Source organism: Phodopus roborovskii, unplaced genomic scaffold (genome assembly GCF_943737965.1).
Source record: "Phodopus roborovskii unplaced genomic scaffold, PHOROB, whole genome shotgun sequence".
In the NCBI taxonomy this organism is placed as follows: Eukaryota; Metazoa; Chordata; class Mammalia; order Rodentia; family Cricetidae; genus Phodopus; species Phodopus roborovskii.
The window spans coordinates 41,740-54,959 of NW_026126062.1; the positions used below are offsets into that span (position 1 = coordinate 41,740).

A 13,220-nucleotide genomic window follows, 5' to 3' on the forward strand; every position below is an offset into this window, starting at 1 on the left:
GATCAACATCCATGCAACAAAGACATCTGTTCAACTATGTTCATAGCAGCATTGTTTGTAATAGTAAGAACCTGGAAGCAACCTAGATGCCCCTCAAATGAAGAATGGATAAAGAAGACGTGGTCCATTTATACAATGGAATACTACTCAGTGGGGGGGGGGATGAACTCTTGAAATTCGCAGGCAAATGGATGGAACTTGAAGAAACCATCTTGAGTATGGTAACCCAGACACAAAAAAGAGGAACATGGTATGCACTCACTCATATAAGGACTTTAGACATAGAGCAAAGGATCACCAGCCTATAATTCACACCACCAGAGAAACTAGGATACAAGGAGGAACCTAAGAGATTCATACAAGGTTCCTCACAGAAGGGGAAAGGAACAAGATCTCCTGAGCATATTGGAGGTGGGGGGCAGTGAGTGGAGAGGGAGTTAGGAGAAAGAGAAGGGAAGGAGAGGAGAACATGTGGGACCAGGAAGATTGAGTTTGGGGACAAACAGACAAGAGCAAAAAAGGGATACCATATAGAGGGAGCCATTATAGGTTTGAAGAGAAAACTGACTCTAGAGAAATGTCCAGAGACCTACAAGGATGACCCTAACTAAAAATATGAGCAATAGCGGAAAGGCTACCTTATATGCCCTTCCCTGATAATGAGATTGATAACTAATTTATATGCTATAATAGAGCCCTCATCTAGTAGCTGATGGAAACAGAAGCAGACACCCAGAGCTAAACACAGACCCCTGCAGGAAGGCGTCACCCTCCTGGTGGGGGCATGTGAGGGAGGGAGGGAGAGGGAACTGGGATGGATATGTAAAATAATAATAAACATATATATGTATATATATATTATAGGCTTCATAGGTTTTGAATTCAGTATGCTAATATCCATGATTGTAATCATGATACTAAACAGTCCTTCCTATCCTGGAATTCAATTTGTAGACCAGGATGACCTTGAGTTTACAGATATCTGCCTGTCTCTGTCACCCTAGTGTAGGATTAAGGGCCTGCTCCAGTACAACCTGAGAACATTTTGTTGTTTTTCTGAGACAGGATTTCTCTTTATAACAGCTCTGGCTGTTCTGGAACTGAAAGGATGAAAATACAGCTTAACTCTCTAGTCCAGTCAAAGTTAGAAATTTAGAAAAAGTCCATCAGCATGTATTTAAAAATCACCCTAGCTGCATGCAAAGCTCAGGAGAAAAGAAAAACACATGAAATAGCTTGATCACGATGACTGGTTTCTGGATATTATTATTATTCATAATCACCTAGTTTCTGAAGAATGTTGTTATCCACAACAACAGTCTGGGAACTGTTGTGGGTCATCCTGTTCACAAAGAAAATTAATAACTAAAAGATGGAACTCATAGCAAAAAGGGAAAGACAGAGAAAACAAGAGCCTCTGCCAATAGATATAGATAACTCCCTGACTGGAGAGTACATTCTCCCAGCCACTCAAGGACAAGGCCACTGAGCCCGCTGGTTCTTGAGAAAGAAAAACTCCCCTAACCTTGAAGGTGTGCTAAATCTCTGTAACCCAGGAAACTTTGCTAACCATTCCAAGTTTTGAACTATCCCATGACCTTGCTTTTAGGCCTAGTGAAAATAACAGGCTAGCTTTGAAACTGGCCTTGTTAGCTTTGATGTAAATCCTATAAAAGCTATCTCAATTCTGCCCTGGAGATCCTCAGTCCTTTACCCCTGCGTGGTGTATGACTGTGGACCCCAGGGCACTTGGAATAAAAACTCCTTGATGCTATTTGCATCAAGACCTCTTCTTGTGAGTGATTTGGGGTATTGCCTTTCCTGAGTGGGAGCGTGAAGGTCCACGCTCTGCGGATCTTACAGAACCAGCTCTGTAGACCAAGCTGACTTCAAACTCATAGTAATCCACCTCCTTCTGCCTCCTGAGAGGACCACCACCATCCGGTCCTCTCAAAAAACTTTAAAGTAGCTAGGTGGTGGTGGCAGCACATGCCTTTTATCCCAGTACTCAGGAGGCAGAGGCAGGAGGATCTCTGTAAGTTCAAGTCCAGCCTGGTCTACAGAGCGAGCTCCAGAACAGCCAGGGATACATAGAGAAACCCTGTCTCAAAACAAAACAACAACAACAAAAAACTTTTTTTGAGGGTAACAGAGTCTTATTGAATTACCCAGGCTGGCCTCCAACCCCAAATCCTCCTGCCTCAGTTGCCTATGTGCTGCAATAATAGGTGTGTACATAAATATAGCCAACCAATAAATACACCAGTTTGTGCATTTACCTACCGATGTACTTTTGGGCTGTTTACAATTTGAGGCTATCAACAAATGCTGTGAACTGATTCCCATGTCTTTTCCCCATTTCTTAAGTAAGGCTCTAACTCTCAAGGGACTCTGTAGATAGGGTCTTAGGAAGTGTATAAGGTTAAATGCTTTTGAGGGGAAGGGCTTTAATCAGATTGACTATATCTTGATAAGAGGGGGAATGCTCTCTCTAAGACACACTATCTCTTCTACTCTTTCAACTCAGTGTTAGGACAGCAAGAAAGTACTTACTTTCACTTTTTGTTTGTTTATTTTATTTATTTATTTGAGAGAGGGTTTCTCTGTGTAATAGCTCTGTCTGTTCTGGAACCCACTCTGTAGACCAGACAACTCACAGAGATCCACCTGCCTCTGCCTCCTGAGTGCTGGGATTAAAGGTGTGCACCACCACTGCCCAGCAAGCAGTTACCTTCAAACCAAGAAAAAAAAAAATCCCAAACAAACAAACATCCAGGACCAAATTGGCCAGGTCCTTGATATTTCACTTTCCAGTTTCCAGAACAAGAGAAAATAAATTTGTGTTGTTTCAGCTACCCACTTTGTACTATTTTGCTATGGCTGCCCAAGGAGAAGGTGACAAGAAATAAAGGCTTCATAAACACTCATACTCAGTCTTTATGGAAAGTGTGCACCCTTTTAGATAAGTACCCAGGAATGGAATAGGTGGATCACATGTGTATGTTTAATTAGTCTTCTTTTGGATTGTTTAATTAAAAAAACACTCACAAGCTGTTTTCTAAAGTTAGTGTACCTTCTTATATTCCCTGCAGTCTATTTAAGTTCCATTTCCTGCATACCTTGTTTAACAATTGGCATACTCAGGCTTTTCAGTTTTAACCAGTCCCCAGCAGAAGTGCCTGGGGCAGAGCAAGGCTAAATTCTGACTTTACAGGCTCCCACAACCAGGCCTCCTTGCCTGCGGCCAGGTAGGTCACCTCGTGGTCCCGGCGCCAGGCCAGGGACTGGCCAGACAACAGCTGCGTCCAGGCCTGGGCTAGGAGCCAGCTGAGCGCGCTCCTGTGCTAAAAACTAGTCACCCGGCTGCCCTGAGTCCACCAGGTGCACCACAGGCAATGGACTCTCGCGCTGGGAACACCGCAGACCCTAGAGGGAGCAGAGGAGGTACTGGCTTGGGTGTAGAAGAGAGAAAGAAAAGGAGACGTCCTAGGCCACCCTCTTCTTGCCTGTGGGCTCCTAACCATTTCACTCCACAAGTGGTAAACATCAGCCTTGGGGCCCAGGCTGTCCTGGCAGTAACCAGGGGCCCAGCGATGGAAACAGTGTTTCAGGTCCCCTATCCTACAGACTCTAGAGTGTGTGTGTGTGGGGGGGTGAAGGGGCACATCAGACATAGCTCACGAGTCAGGGAGGAAGAACCTGGAGGCATCTGCTGAGTGAGTCTGTAGCGAATTAAGAGGGTGGGCTAGGGATATGTGGAGGGGGATCTGGAGACGCTTGAGCCATGAGGGGACATTGGGCCTTTAAGGGAACTCTTGGGTGTAGGAGGGAGGATTGCCTAGTATACTGGAGGTGAAATTGGGGGCTTCAGGGTTGCTCAAGGGAGAGGCTTGTGTGGGAGAAGCACCATCCCCAGAGTCACGAGACAGAAGTTTGGCATCTAGTGTTACTAGGGGACAGTGTGGTGAGCGCCAAAGAAATCTGTTGGGTGCGCAGAGGTGTCCAGGTCTATTGCTGTCAAATGGCTACTTCTGGGGACTTTATGGGGCAAGGCAGCCAGCATCACAAACAACTGCAGCAGTCGGGGGTCCCAGGAGAGGAGGGGACTGTTGGCTCTCTCTGGAACTAAAGGAGTGGCCAGGGATCTCCATTTATCTGGAGGGATATTTCTATGTCTTTGAACTTAGGAATTACCCATGTCGGGGACCCAGGGCTCTGGGTCCATGATGACTTGTCTTCTGGGCAGGAGGTGGCCTACCTGGGTCCGGGGCCCCCCGCGTTCGGCAGCTCCTGGAGCGGCTGGACGCGCGCCCCCTGGCGGCCAGAGCTGCTGCGGACTTGTCAGCGCTGGTACGAAAGGCGGGTGCCACATTGCGCCTGCGCCACAAGGAGGGTAGGTGCAAGCGCTTGATAGGGTGGGGCAGGTGGGGCTGGGTTTCCTGCCAGAACACCAAGAACTGTTAGGGAGTGTGACTCTGCAGGGAGGCGTTAGGAGGGAACGAGTCCCGTGGACTAGATTGCATATCCTCAGGGTTATTGTGATAGAGGAGTTTCAGAACATTGTGAAAAGTGCTGAGCTGGGTGGTTATTAAGGGCAGCGAAGCTCTGACCTTAATAAATCTTGGACACTCAGCAGCTGCAGCTACTTACTGCAACATATACACAAACTTGGGTGTAGGTGGAGGGGGTGATTGGGAAGAAGGGAGTTAACAGGAGTGGGAGAGGGTTAAGAGTGCATAATGTGTGGAATTGTCCAAAATGTCATTTCCAAGGAGATAGCCCTTAGAGAGAGGAGATAGTTCTCTACAAAGGGATGAGTCAACCTGTGGAAGCTCTGGACACATTAGAGGGGGATTTTTGTTGTTGTTGTTTGCTTGGTTTCTTGTGTGTGTTTAATGATTTAATTTTTATTTCATTTTATTTTATGGACAGTGCCTCTCTATATAGCCCTGGCTGTCCCATAACTCACTTTGTAGATCAGGTTAGCCTAGAGCTCAGAGATCTGCCTGCCTCTGCTTCCTGAGTCCTGGGATTAAAGGCGTGCACCTCCATGCCTGGAGGATTCTCTCTCTCTCTCTCTCTCTCTCTCTCTCTCTCTCTCTCCCCTCTCTCTCTCTCTCTCTCTCTCTCTCTCTGTGTGTGTGTGTGTGTGTGTGTGTGTGTGTGTGTGTGTGTGTAGGTGCAAGCCACCATATGCATGCTGGGAATGAACTCTGGTCTTCTTCAGGAGTAGTGGGAATTCTTAACTGCTGAACCAGCCATCTCTTTAGTCCCTTGTTCGGTTTCATGAGACCAAGTCTCATGCTGGAGGCCACTTTGACCTCAAATTTGAGCCAGTATTCCTGCCTCAGCTTCTAGAATGCTGGGATTATAGTCTTCTGCTGAGAGTGGGACCCTGAAGTATGAGAAATAAAATAAAATAAATTTTATAGGCTCATTAGAGGTTGTAGTCTAGATTTTCAGGAACCTAATCTTGAGATGGCAACATTCTCAAAGCCCTTAGGTAGGTTGGGTTTTGTTTGTTTGTTTTGTTTTTTGTTTTTGTTTTTTGAGATAGGGTTTCTTTGTGTAGCAGTCCTGGCTTTGGAGCCTGTCCTAGAACTCACTCTGTAGATCAGGCTGGACTCCAACTCACAGAGATCCACATGCTTCTGCCTCCCAAGTGCTGGGATTAAAGGCCTGCACCACCACCCAGCCCATAGGTTGTCTTTTAAATATTGTATTTATTTAACTCTTTAAGTGCTGGAGCCAAACTCAGAATGTGGCGCTTGCTAGGAAGTTTCTGTACTACTAAGCCAACAGCCTCAGCTTCTCAGCATGTTACTTAACATGTAGCCTATATGTGTTATTAACATCTGAGAGGAAGATATGAAGTATTCAAATGGATGGCATGGGTTTACTTTTTAAGGAGTCCAATCCAGACAGAAGTGGCACATGCCTTTAATTCCAGCATTTGGGGAACAGAGGCAAGCAGATTTCTGTGAGTTCATGACCAGCCTGGTCTACAAAGCAAGGTCACAGCCAGGGGTGTTACACAGAGAAACCCTGTCTCAAAAAACCAAAAACTAAAAAGCACTAGTTGCTCTTACAAAAGAATCGGCACACACACAGTGGCTTATGATGTAATTCCAGTTCCAGAGGATCTGACATCAGGCATACATGTGATGCACAGACATACATGCAAAACATTCATACACATAAAATAATCTTAAATGTTTTCATTTTATGTGTATTTTTCTGTATGTATGTCTGTGTACCATATGCATGCCTGCTGTCTATGGAGGCCAGAAGAGGGCATTAGACCCTCTTGAACTGGAGTTGCAGAAGGTTGTGAGCCACCATGTGGGTTCTGGGAATTGAATCTCAGTCCTTTGAAAGAACAGCCAGTGCTCTTATTCACTGAATCATTTTTCCAGCCCCCAGTAAAATTAATTTTTAAAAGGTTAACCCAGGGCCAGGCAGTGATGGTGCACACATTTAAATCCCAGAACTCAGGAGGAAGAGACAGGCAGATCTCTGTGAGTTTGAGACCAGCCTGGTCTTCAAGAGCTAATTCCAGGACAGCCTCCAAAGCCACAGAGAAACCCTGACTCAAAGAAAAAAACATAAAGTTAACCCAGGGTTTCTAGGTTGTTTCTGTGTCAACATCTTTTTTATGGGGGAGGGGGGTTCCGAGACAGGGTTTCTCTGTGTAGCTTTGGAGCCTGTCCTGGAACTAGCTCTGTAGACCAGGCTGGCCTCGGACTTACAGAGTTCCACCTGCCTTTGCCTCCCTGGTGCTGGGACTAAAGGGGTGTGCCACCAACATCCCACTGCTCTTTGTCTCTTTTATCTCTCAGCTGTTAGTATTCTGGATTCTGCAGATATAGAAGTCACAGACAGTCGTTTGCCTCACAGCACTCTTGTGGAACACCGATCCCAGGTACTTATTACTCAGTGCTATGTTCTGTCTGTGTTAACCCTTTGCTTTTGTGGGATTTTAGACAGGGCATCCACCATAGCCCAGGCTGGCCTGGAACTTGATAGGAAGACTAGGCTGCCCTCAAATTCATGGTGATCCCCCTGTCTCAGACTCTCCAGTGCCAGGATTATAGGCATTCACTTTCTACACCAAGCTGGCTAGTCTTAAGTTAACTTGACACAAGCAACAGTTATCTTAATGGAAGGAATCTCAATTGTGAAAATGCCTCTATGAGATCAGGCTGTATATGTGGGCTTTTAAAAGAGATTTGAGTTATTTTTTGGGATTTTTTTGTTTTTGGATTTTTGTTTTTTGAGAAAAGATTTGGGGCTTTTAAGGAGTCTAGATAATTTAAAGGAACTGAAATTTTAATGTATTTGAATATATAAAGACTGTGACAATTTTAAAGTTATCAATTTTTAAAATTATTTATGTTTTCCATGTGAGATCTTAGGGATCAATAAGAAAGGAAATGTGTCTTAATAGTGATGTGCTTGTGTGTCAAGTTGACAAGGGGTCTGTTGTGCTGGCTAGTCTTAACAACTTGATACATGCAGGAGTTATCTGAAAGGAGGGAACCTCATTTGAGGAAAAAAAAAAAGCCTTAATAATATCTGTCTGTAAGGCATTTTCTTAATTAGCGAGTGAGGTGGGAGGGTCCAGCCCATGGTGGATGGTACCATTCCTGGGCTGGGTTATATAACAAAACAGGTCAGCTGGGAGATGGTGGCACAAACCTTTAACCCCAGCACTCCAGAGGCAGAGACAGGTGGATCTCTGAGTTTGAGGCCAGCCTGGTCTACACAGTGAGTTCTAGGACAGCCAGGGCTACACAGAGAAACCTTGTCTTGAAAACCAAATAATAATAATAAAAGAAAATAGAAAGCAGAATGAACAAACAACAGGAAAGTAAGCAGCACTCCTCCACGGCCTCGGCATCGGCTCCAGCCTCTAGGTTCCTGTCCTATTTGAGTTCCTGTCATGACTTCTTTTGATGATGAACTGTGATGTGGAAGTGTAAGCTGAATAACCTTTTCCTCCCCAAGTTGCTTTGGCCATGGTGTTTCATCACAGCAATAGTAACCCTAACTAAGACATTCTCCCAGCTAACTTAAGTATATTCTTGCCCTTATTCCAGCATCGAAGGTCTGAGACTCTGGGGACATGTATGGAGCCACCTCCAGTAAACCAGAATAAGGCAAGCTATGCTTTGAAACTGCCCCAAGTCACTGATCAATTTTCTGTGGAGCTAGTCCGAGGTCCTGTGGGCTTTGGTTTCACTTTAAAAGGAGGACGAGGTGTATCTGGGGATGTTCCACTGGCGGTGCATGGACTGCTGAAGGATGGGCCAGCACATCGATGTGGTCTTTTGCAGGTTAGCACTAAGCAGCCGCCCATTCATAGATATGGTCCCTGTCCTTGACAAGTGTTCTTCGTTTGCCCTTCATACACCACTATGTTCTTGCAGGCTGGTGACCTTGTGCTCCATATCAATGGAGAGTCAACACAGGGCCTCACTCATGCCCAAGTGGTGGAGCGGATCCGCGCTGGAGGCCCCCGACTTTGCCTGGTACTCCGCCGGCCGCAAGAGAGGGATGCTAGTAGGACTGAGGAGATTGGAGGCCATCAGAAGAGAGGTGAGGTGCTGAGTTTCCCAGGAAGAGAGGCAGGAGTCATAGGGGAGGAGAGGCTCAGAGAGTAGAAAGGCTGGATCCTGGGTAGAAGGTGTTTGGTGTCTCAATGGGGACTGTAGAGATCCAGTGCCAGGGAGGGGTTATAGAATTCACAAAATCTAGCTAGGCGTTGGTGACATACACCTTTAATCCCAGCACTTGGGAGGTAGAGACAGGTGGATCTGCGTGAGTTCAACGCCAGTCTTGTCTATAGAGCTACTCAGAGAAACCCTGTTTCAAAATACAAACAAAAAAAGAATTCATAAAATCGGAGAGGGGGGAGCCCATCTCAGGATAGGAGCATCAGAGAGATTGCTTTTAAGGGTCTTAGGAGGAGGGTCGTGGATTAAAGCTTTTTTTTTTTTAAGAAGGAAAAGAAAAGTCTTAGGCAAATGGGACAAGGATACAGAGACAGGACTCTGATGTCTGAGATGCGGTTCAGTGGTGTGAGGCTTATCTAGCCATCTGAGAAGCCATGTGGATTCCATCTCCCAGATAGTCCCTTTCAGAAAGTAAGGAGTTTAGTTGTGAGAGACAAATAGAGGGGGCTGCTGGCAAGAAAGTTCAGCAGATAAAGGTGCTTGCCACCAAGCCTGATGACATGAGTACAATCCCTGGGACCCACATAGTGGGAGGAGAGACACGATCCACTCAAGTTGTCCTCTGATCTCCATATATCAGCTTCCTCCACCCCCAAATATTTAAGCACTGATTGATAAGTAAAAGGGCGGGGAACCAAGGGAGAGGGGATGAGAGGGAAGATTCAGAAATCTCACATAGGAAAGCGTCATGGTCCAAAGGTTTGACTTCCTTTGGGCAATGATTTCTGTGAGGCATGTCTTAGGTTGAAGGAGTATATCTGGAGGGGGTTATGTTGAGGTTTGTGAGGGAGTGGTGCCTCTAGGCATTGACGAGAACTTTCTCTGAGGCTTTTCTGGTCACCCTTAGCCAAGGCCCTGATTTCCATTCTCTACTACACCTCTTAATCTAACCTATCTACGGCTCTTTGCAGATTGCAGCCCAGATCCCAGGCGAAGCAGGATGAGGAAGTCTCACAGCACCATTTCCCCAGTTCATCAGCCGCCCAAGACCCGAACCAGTCTGAAATCTAGTTCGGATGCAGTGGCTGTTGGCCACGTGGTTCCCATAGTGGAGCAGCCTGCAGAAGACTTGAACGACCGTGTCCCTGGTGCTCCTGGTACCCCTGGGCCCTGGCTGGTGCCTAGCGAGGACCGGCTCTCTCAGGCTCTAGGGGTTCGGGGCGGGGGCGGGGGTGCACAGCTCGCTCAGGAGATGGCAGCCGGAAGGCGGAGGCACTGAGCACCAACAGATAGCTATGTGATCACTTGGTGAAGTCCCACCTGGTTTTAGAACACCTGAAGACCAGGCACTAGCTTTTTCCCTTAGAGCTTTAACCTGGTCTAGTACCCTCTCCTTGCGCACTGCTCAGTGAACTGGTCCCCACCCCTTCAAGATGCCAGTGGTACAGCCCTGCCAGAGCCCAGAGCGCTTGCACCCCCTCCACCCCCGCACGCCTCAGATTCTCCTAGTTCCTTCCCAGTCGGGAGGTAATAAAATAGCTGGATCCAGTCCTGACTTGCCAGGTGCTCTAGGCAGGGTGAGGCTTCCCAGTCCACCCTGGAAGGGGAGGGGTGGGTTGATCTGGTTTCGATGAAGGCCTTCTGAAAGCACGCAAAAGCTGTTTCTTTCCTGTCTCCAGATGGATCCTTATTTCTGCTTGCTCCCCAGTTTGCTTTGCTTTGCTAACCCCTGCACTTCTTCCTATTCATTCATTCATTTCACATTTGGAGTATGTCCGTTGTTGCTAGGGAATGCAGAAATGGGCCAGTTGTGGGCGTGCCCCAGTAGGCTCAGGGTTCCCGCATGGAATCCTTCAGACCCTCAGCTGACATCAAGATAGCAAATCTAGAAACCTGGCGCCTTCCTCCACCCAGAGTCTGCGGTCTCCTACTTCCGGCTTGAAAAACTAGCTTTAACTGGCACGTAGACTGCTACCCTAGGGGCGCGGGCTAGGGCCCTGGATCCCACTTAGGGACAGAGTAGGGAAGGTGTGAGTCAGCGCCTGGGGTTGGCCAGTCTAAAAAGGGCTTTTAGAAATCTTTGGGCCGCGCCTCCCTTTTCCTTAGAAGGTAGTGAACTGCGCTGGGCTGTGCTGGTCTGTGGAAAAGACTAGTTTCCTCTACCCTGGGAGTTGAGTCCTACTGTCAAAAGACTTAATGGACAGCCCGGGTAGCCACAAAGCAGGCTCTAGCCAATGCTACAAATGTCCAGTCACCTTTGCTGTTAACCACATCCTGAACACTCAGTCCCATCCCCCAAAGAGGGAAGTTGTGGTCCAAACAGGCAACTTTCGCTCCTATAAGGAGGATGCAGGGAGGGGAGAGAAATGACAGGACCAGAGTCTCAGGTGGCACTGGGGGGTGGGGGTGGGGCAGACTGCAAAACCAAACAGGGGCAGTCGGTAGCTAGGTTATAAAGAAGTGAACACTTGAAGTGTTCATGCTGTGAACATTGTATGTGTGTGGGTGTGTGGGTGACTTCCAGCTACTCATGACTCAGAGTACAGTGGGAGTATGGCTCCCCAGAAGTCAGGAAAGGGTTCTAGTATACAATTCCTAAACAGTCACACCCAGGGAACTAATACAGTAACCTCAGCCACATTTCCTTAGTTTAGCTTCATCCCTGCTACGGCTTTAGTGGGGGTATTTATTTTCCTCTAGTTACATACCTACTCAACAACTCTGCTAGATCATTTCACAAAGGGGGAAAATAGGGGCCAGAGCGTGCAAATAGATTAGAGGGGGAGAGTTCAAAGCAAGGTTAGTCAAAGCGTGGTTTTGAAGCCTTTCATCTTAATCCCACCCGTATTTGGAAAATACCAGCTGAACCAAAACTGTATCCTGCTCTAGAGAGTTCTATGATGATACCAGGGAACAAGACAAATCTCTATCATTGTGTGGCTAGAGTGAAAGCAGACTGATGTCAGACAAGAATGGCAAGAATTCATAAAAGGTAACTTTTAAGACAAGTGATAGTTACAAAGACTTTAAAAGGGGGCGATGGCTGGAGATTGTGTAATTCCTTCATGTGGGCAGCTGAGTGAGACAAGAGGATCACAAGCTCTAGGTCCTCTTGGGCTCCACAGAGAGACTACTTCAAACAACAAAGAAAAGGAAAGACAAAGAAAAGGAGGGGTTATATTGTGGCAGATGATGGTGGGCCTTGGGCCTCGACTGAAGACAACATTTGAAGTGGAACCTGAAAAACCAGAAGCCAAATAATGAAAAGCTTGGGGGAAGGGCATCTATAGTAATGGGAACAGTAAGAACAAAAGCCAGAGGCAGTTAAATTTGTCATGTTCTACAAGTTCAGGTATTTATCACTGCTTGAATGAACGCACTTAACACTCAGAAAAATGTTCCAACCTTGCCATTACTCAGCTAACTTCTTAAACAATGGCAATTACAAAAGGGAACCCTTTAATTTGAAAGGGCCTTATGTTTGGGGTAGGGGCAGGCAGGCCTTTAGGTTGAATTCAGGCTTTCAAATGATTTCGTTATACTTGAGTATAAAATCAATGTCCAGAACACACTGTAGAGTGGGAAGGGAGGTCCTGATTTCAGGTAACCAGGCTCATATGTCAGAATTAGACACTAAGATGGCCAGGAGAAATTAATTGCTCACGTACACAGTGCAAAACATCAACTTTCTTACCCCAAATCATCGTACTCCAAGAACCATCCCCTTACCTTGCCCAGTTCTCAGCAAAAATGTTTGTTTCCCCCATTCTTCACATAAGGTCTAGTATGCAGATTGAAGACTTCCCTGGATTTGGACAGCACAGTAAACCCAGACTCTAAGGAGATGATTATTAATCAACACTCTTTACTAGGGGACCACAAGGTCCTGCTCCCATGCAGTCTTTGTGGCACTATCTCCTATAAGGAAAGCCTCCCAAATTCTGGAAACTGGCTGCATCCTCCCCACACCAGTTAGGTATCAGATTACAGAACCAGACCTAACCTAATCAGGAAAAAATTTTAATCTTTCTTCATCTCACTTATTGTGAACATTTACACCATTTCTTGAGGTAATTAAGTTTTAATACCCCAGGTCCTGCCCAGAGCATTAGGTTATATACTATACTATCTATAAGTAGTGGTTCTCAACCTTTCTAATGTTGCGGCAACCCTTTAATACAGTTCCTCACGTTGTGCTGATCCCCACAACTGCAAAATTATTCTCGTTGCTATTTTCTAACTGTATTTGGCTACGGTTACGAATCTTAATGTACATTTTTGTGTTTTCTGATGGTCTGTGAAAGGGTCTTTAGACCCACAGGTTGAGAATCATTGCTAAAGGGAAAACCTAAAATTCAAAGCACTAAGAATTCAAGAAACATACCTGACCTCGAGAATTTTGGATTTAAACAGGCCATGACCATTTTTTTTTTCAGCTAAGGAAACTGAGGCACTCTATTGCTTCTTGGCCTTTTCGTTAAGATCAAATGTAGGAAGTCAGATTCGCTCGGTTCAGAGTGGAAGTAGTGCTTTTGCATTTTTTTT

The 13,220-nt window shown here is 46.1% G+C and overlaps 1 protein-coding gene across 2 annotated transcripts; it reads left to right on the plus strand.

Annotated features, from left to right (window-relative positions):
- The first annotated feature begins 3,292 nt into the window (after positions 1-3,292).
- On the plus strand, positions 3,293-10,223 carry Magix (MAGI family member, X-linked). 2 transcript variants are annotated; one of them, XM_051179378.1, is made up of 6 exons: positions 3,293-3,444; positions 4,247-4,393; positions 6,840-6,922; positions 8,100-8,336; positions 8,430-8,598; positions 9,647-10,223. In XM_051179378.1, exons 1-6 carry the CDS (start codon positions 3,396-3,398, stop codon positions 9,952-9,954), a joined length of 993 nt encoding a protein of 330 aa, XP_051035335.1. In that variant the 5' UTR covers positions 3,293-3,395; the 3' UTR covers positions 9,955-10,223. The 2 variants fall into 2 exon arrangements, with proteins under 2 accessions (XP_051035335.1, XP_051035336.1); XM_051179379.1 differs by lacking the exon at positions 4,247-4,393.
- Positions 10,224-13,220: the final 2,997 nt, after the last annotated feature.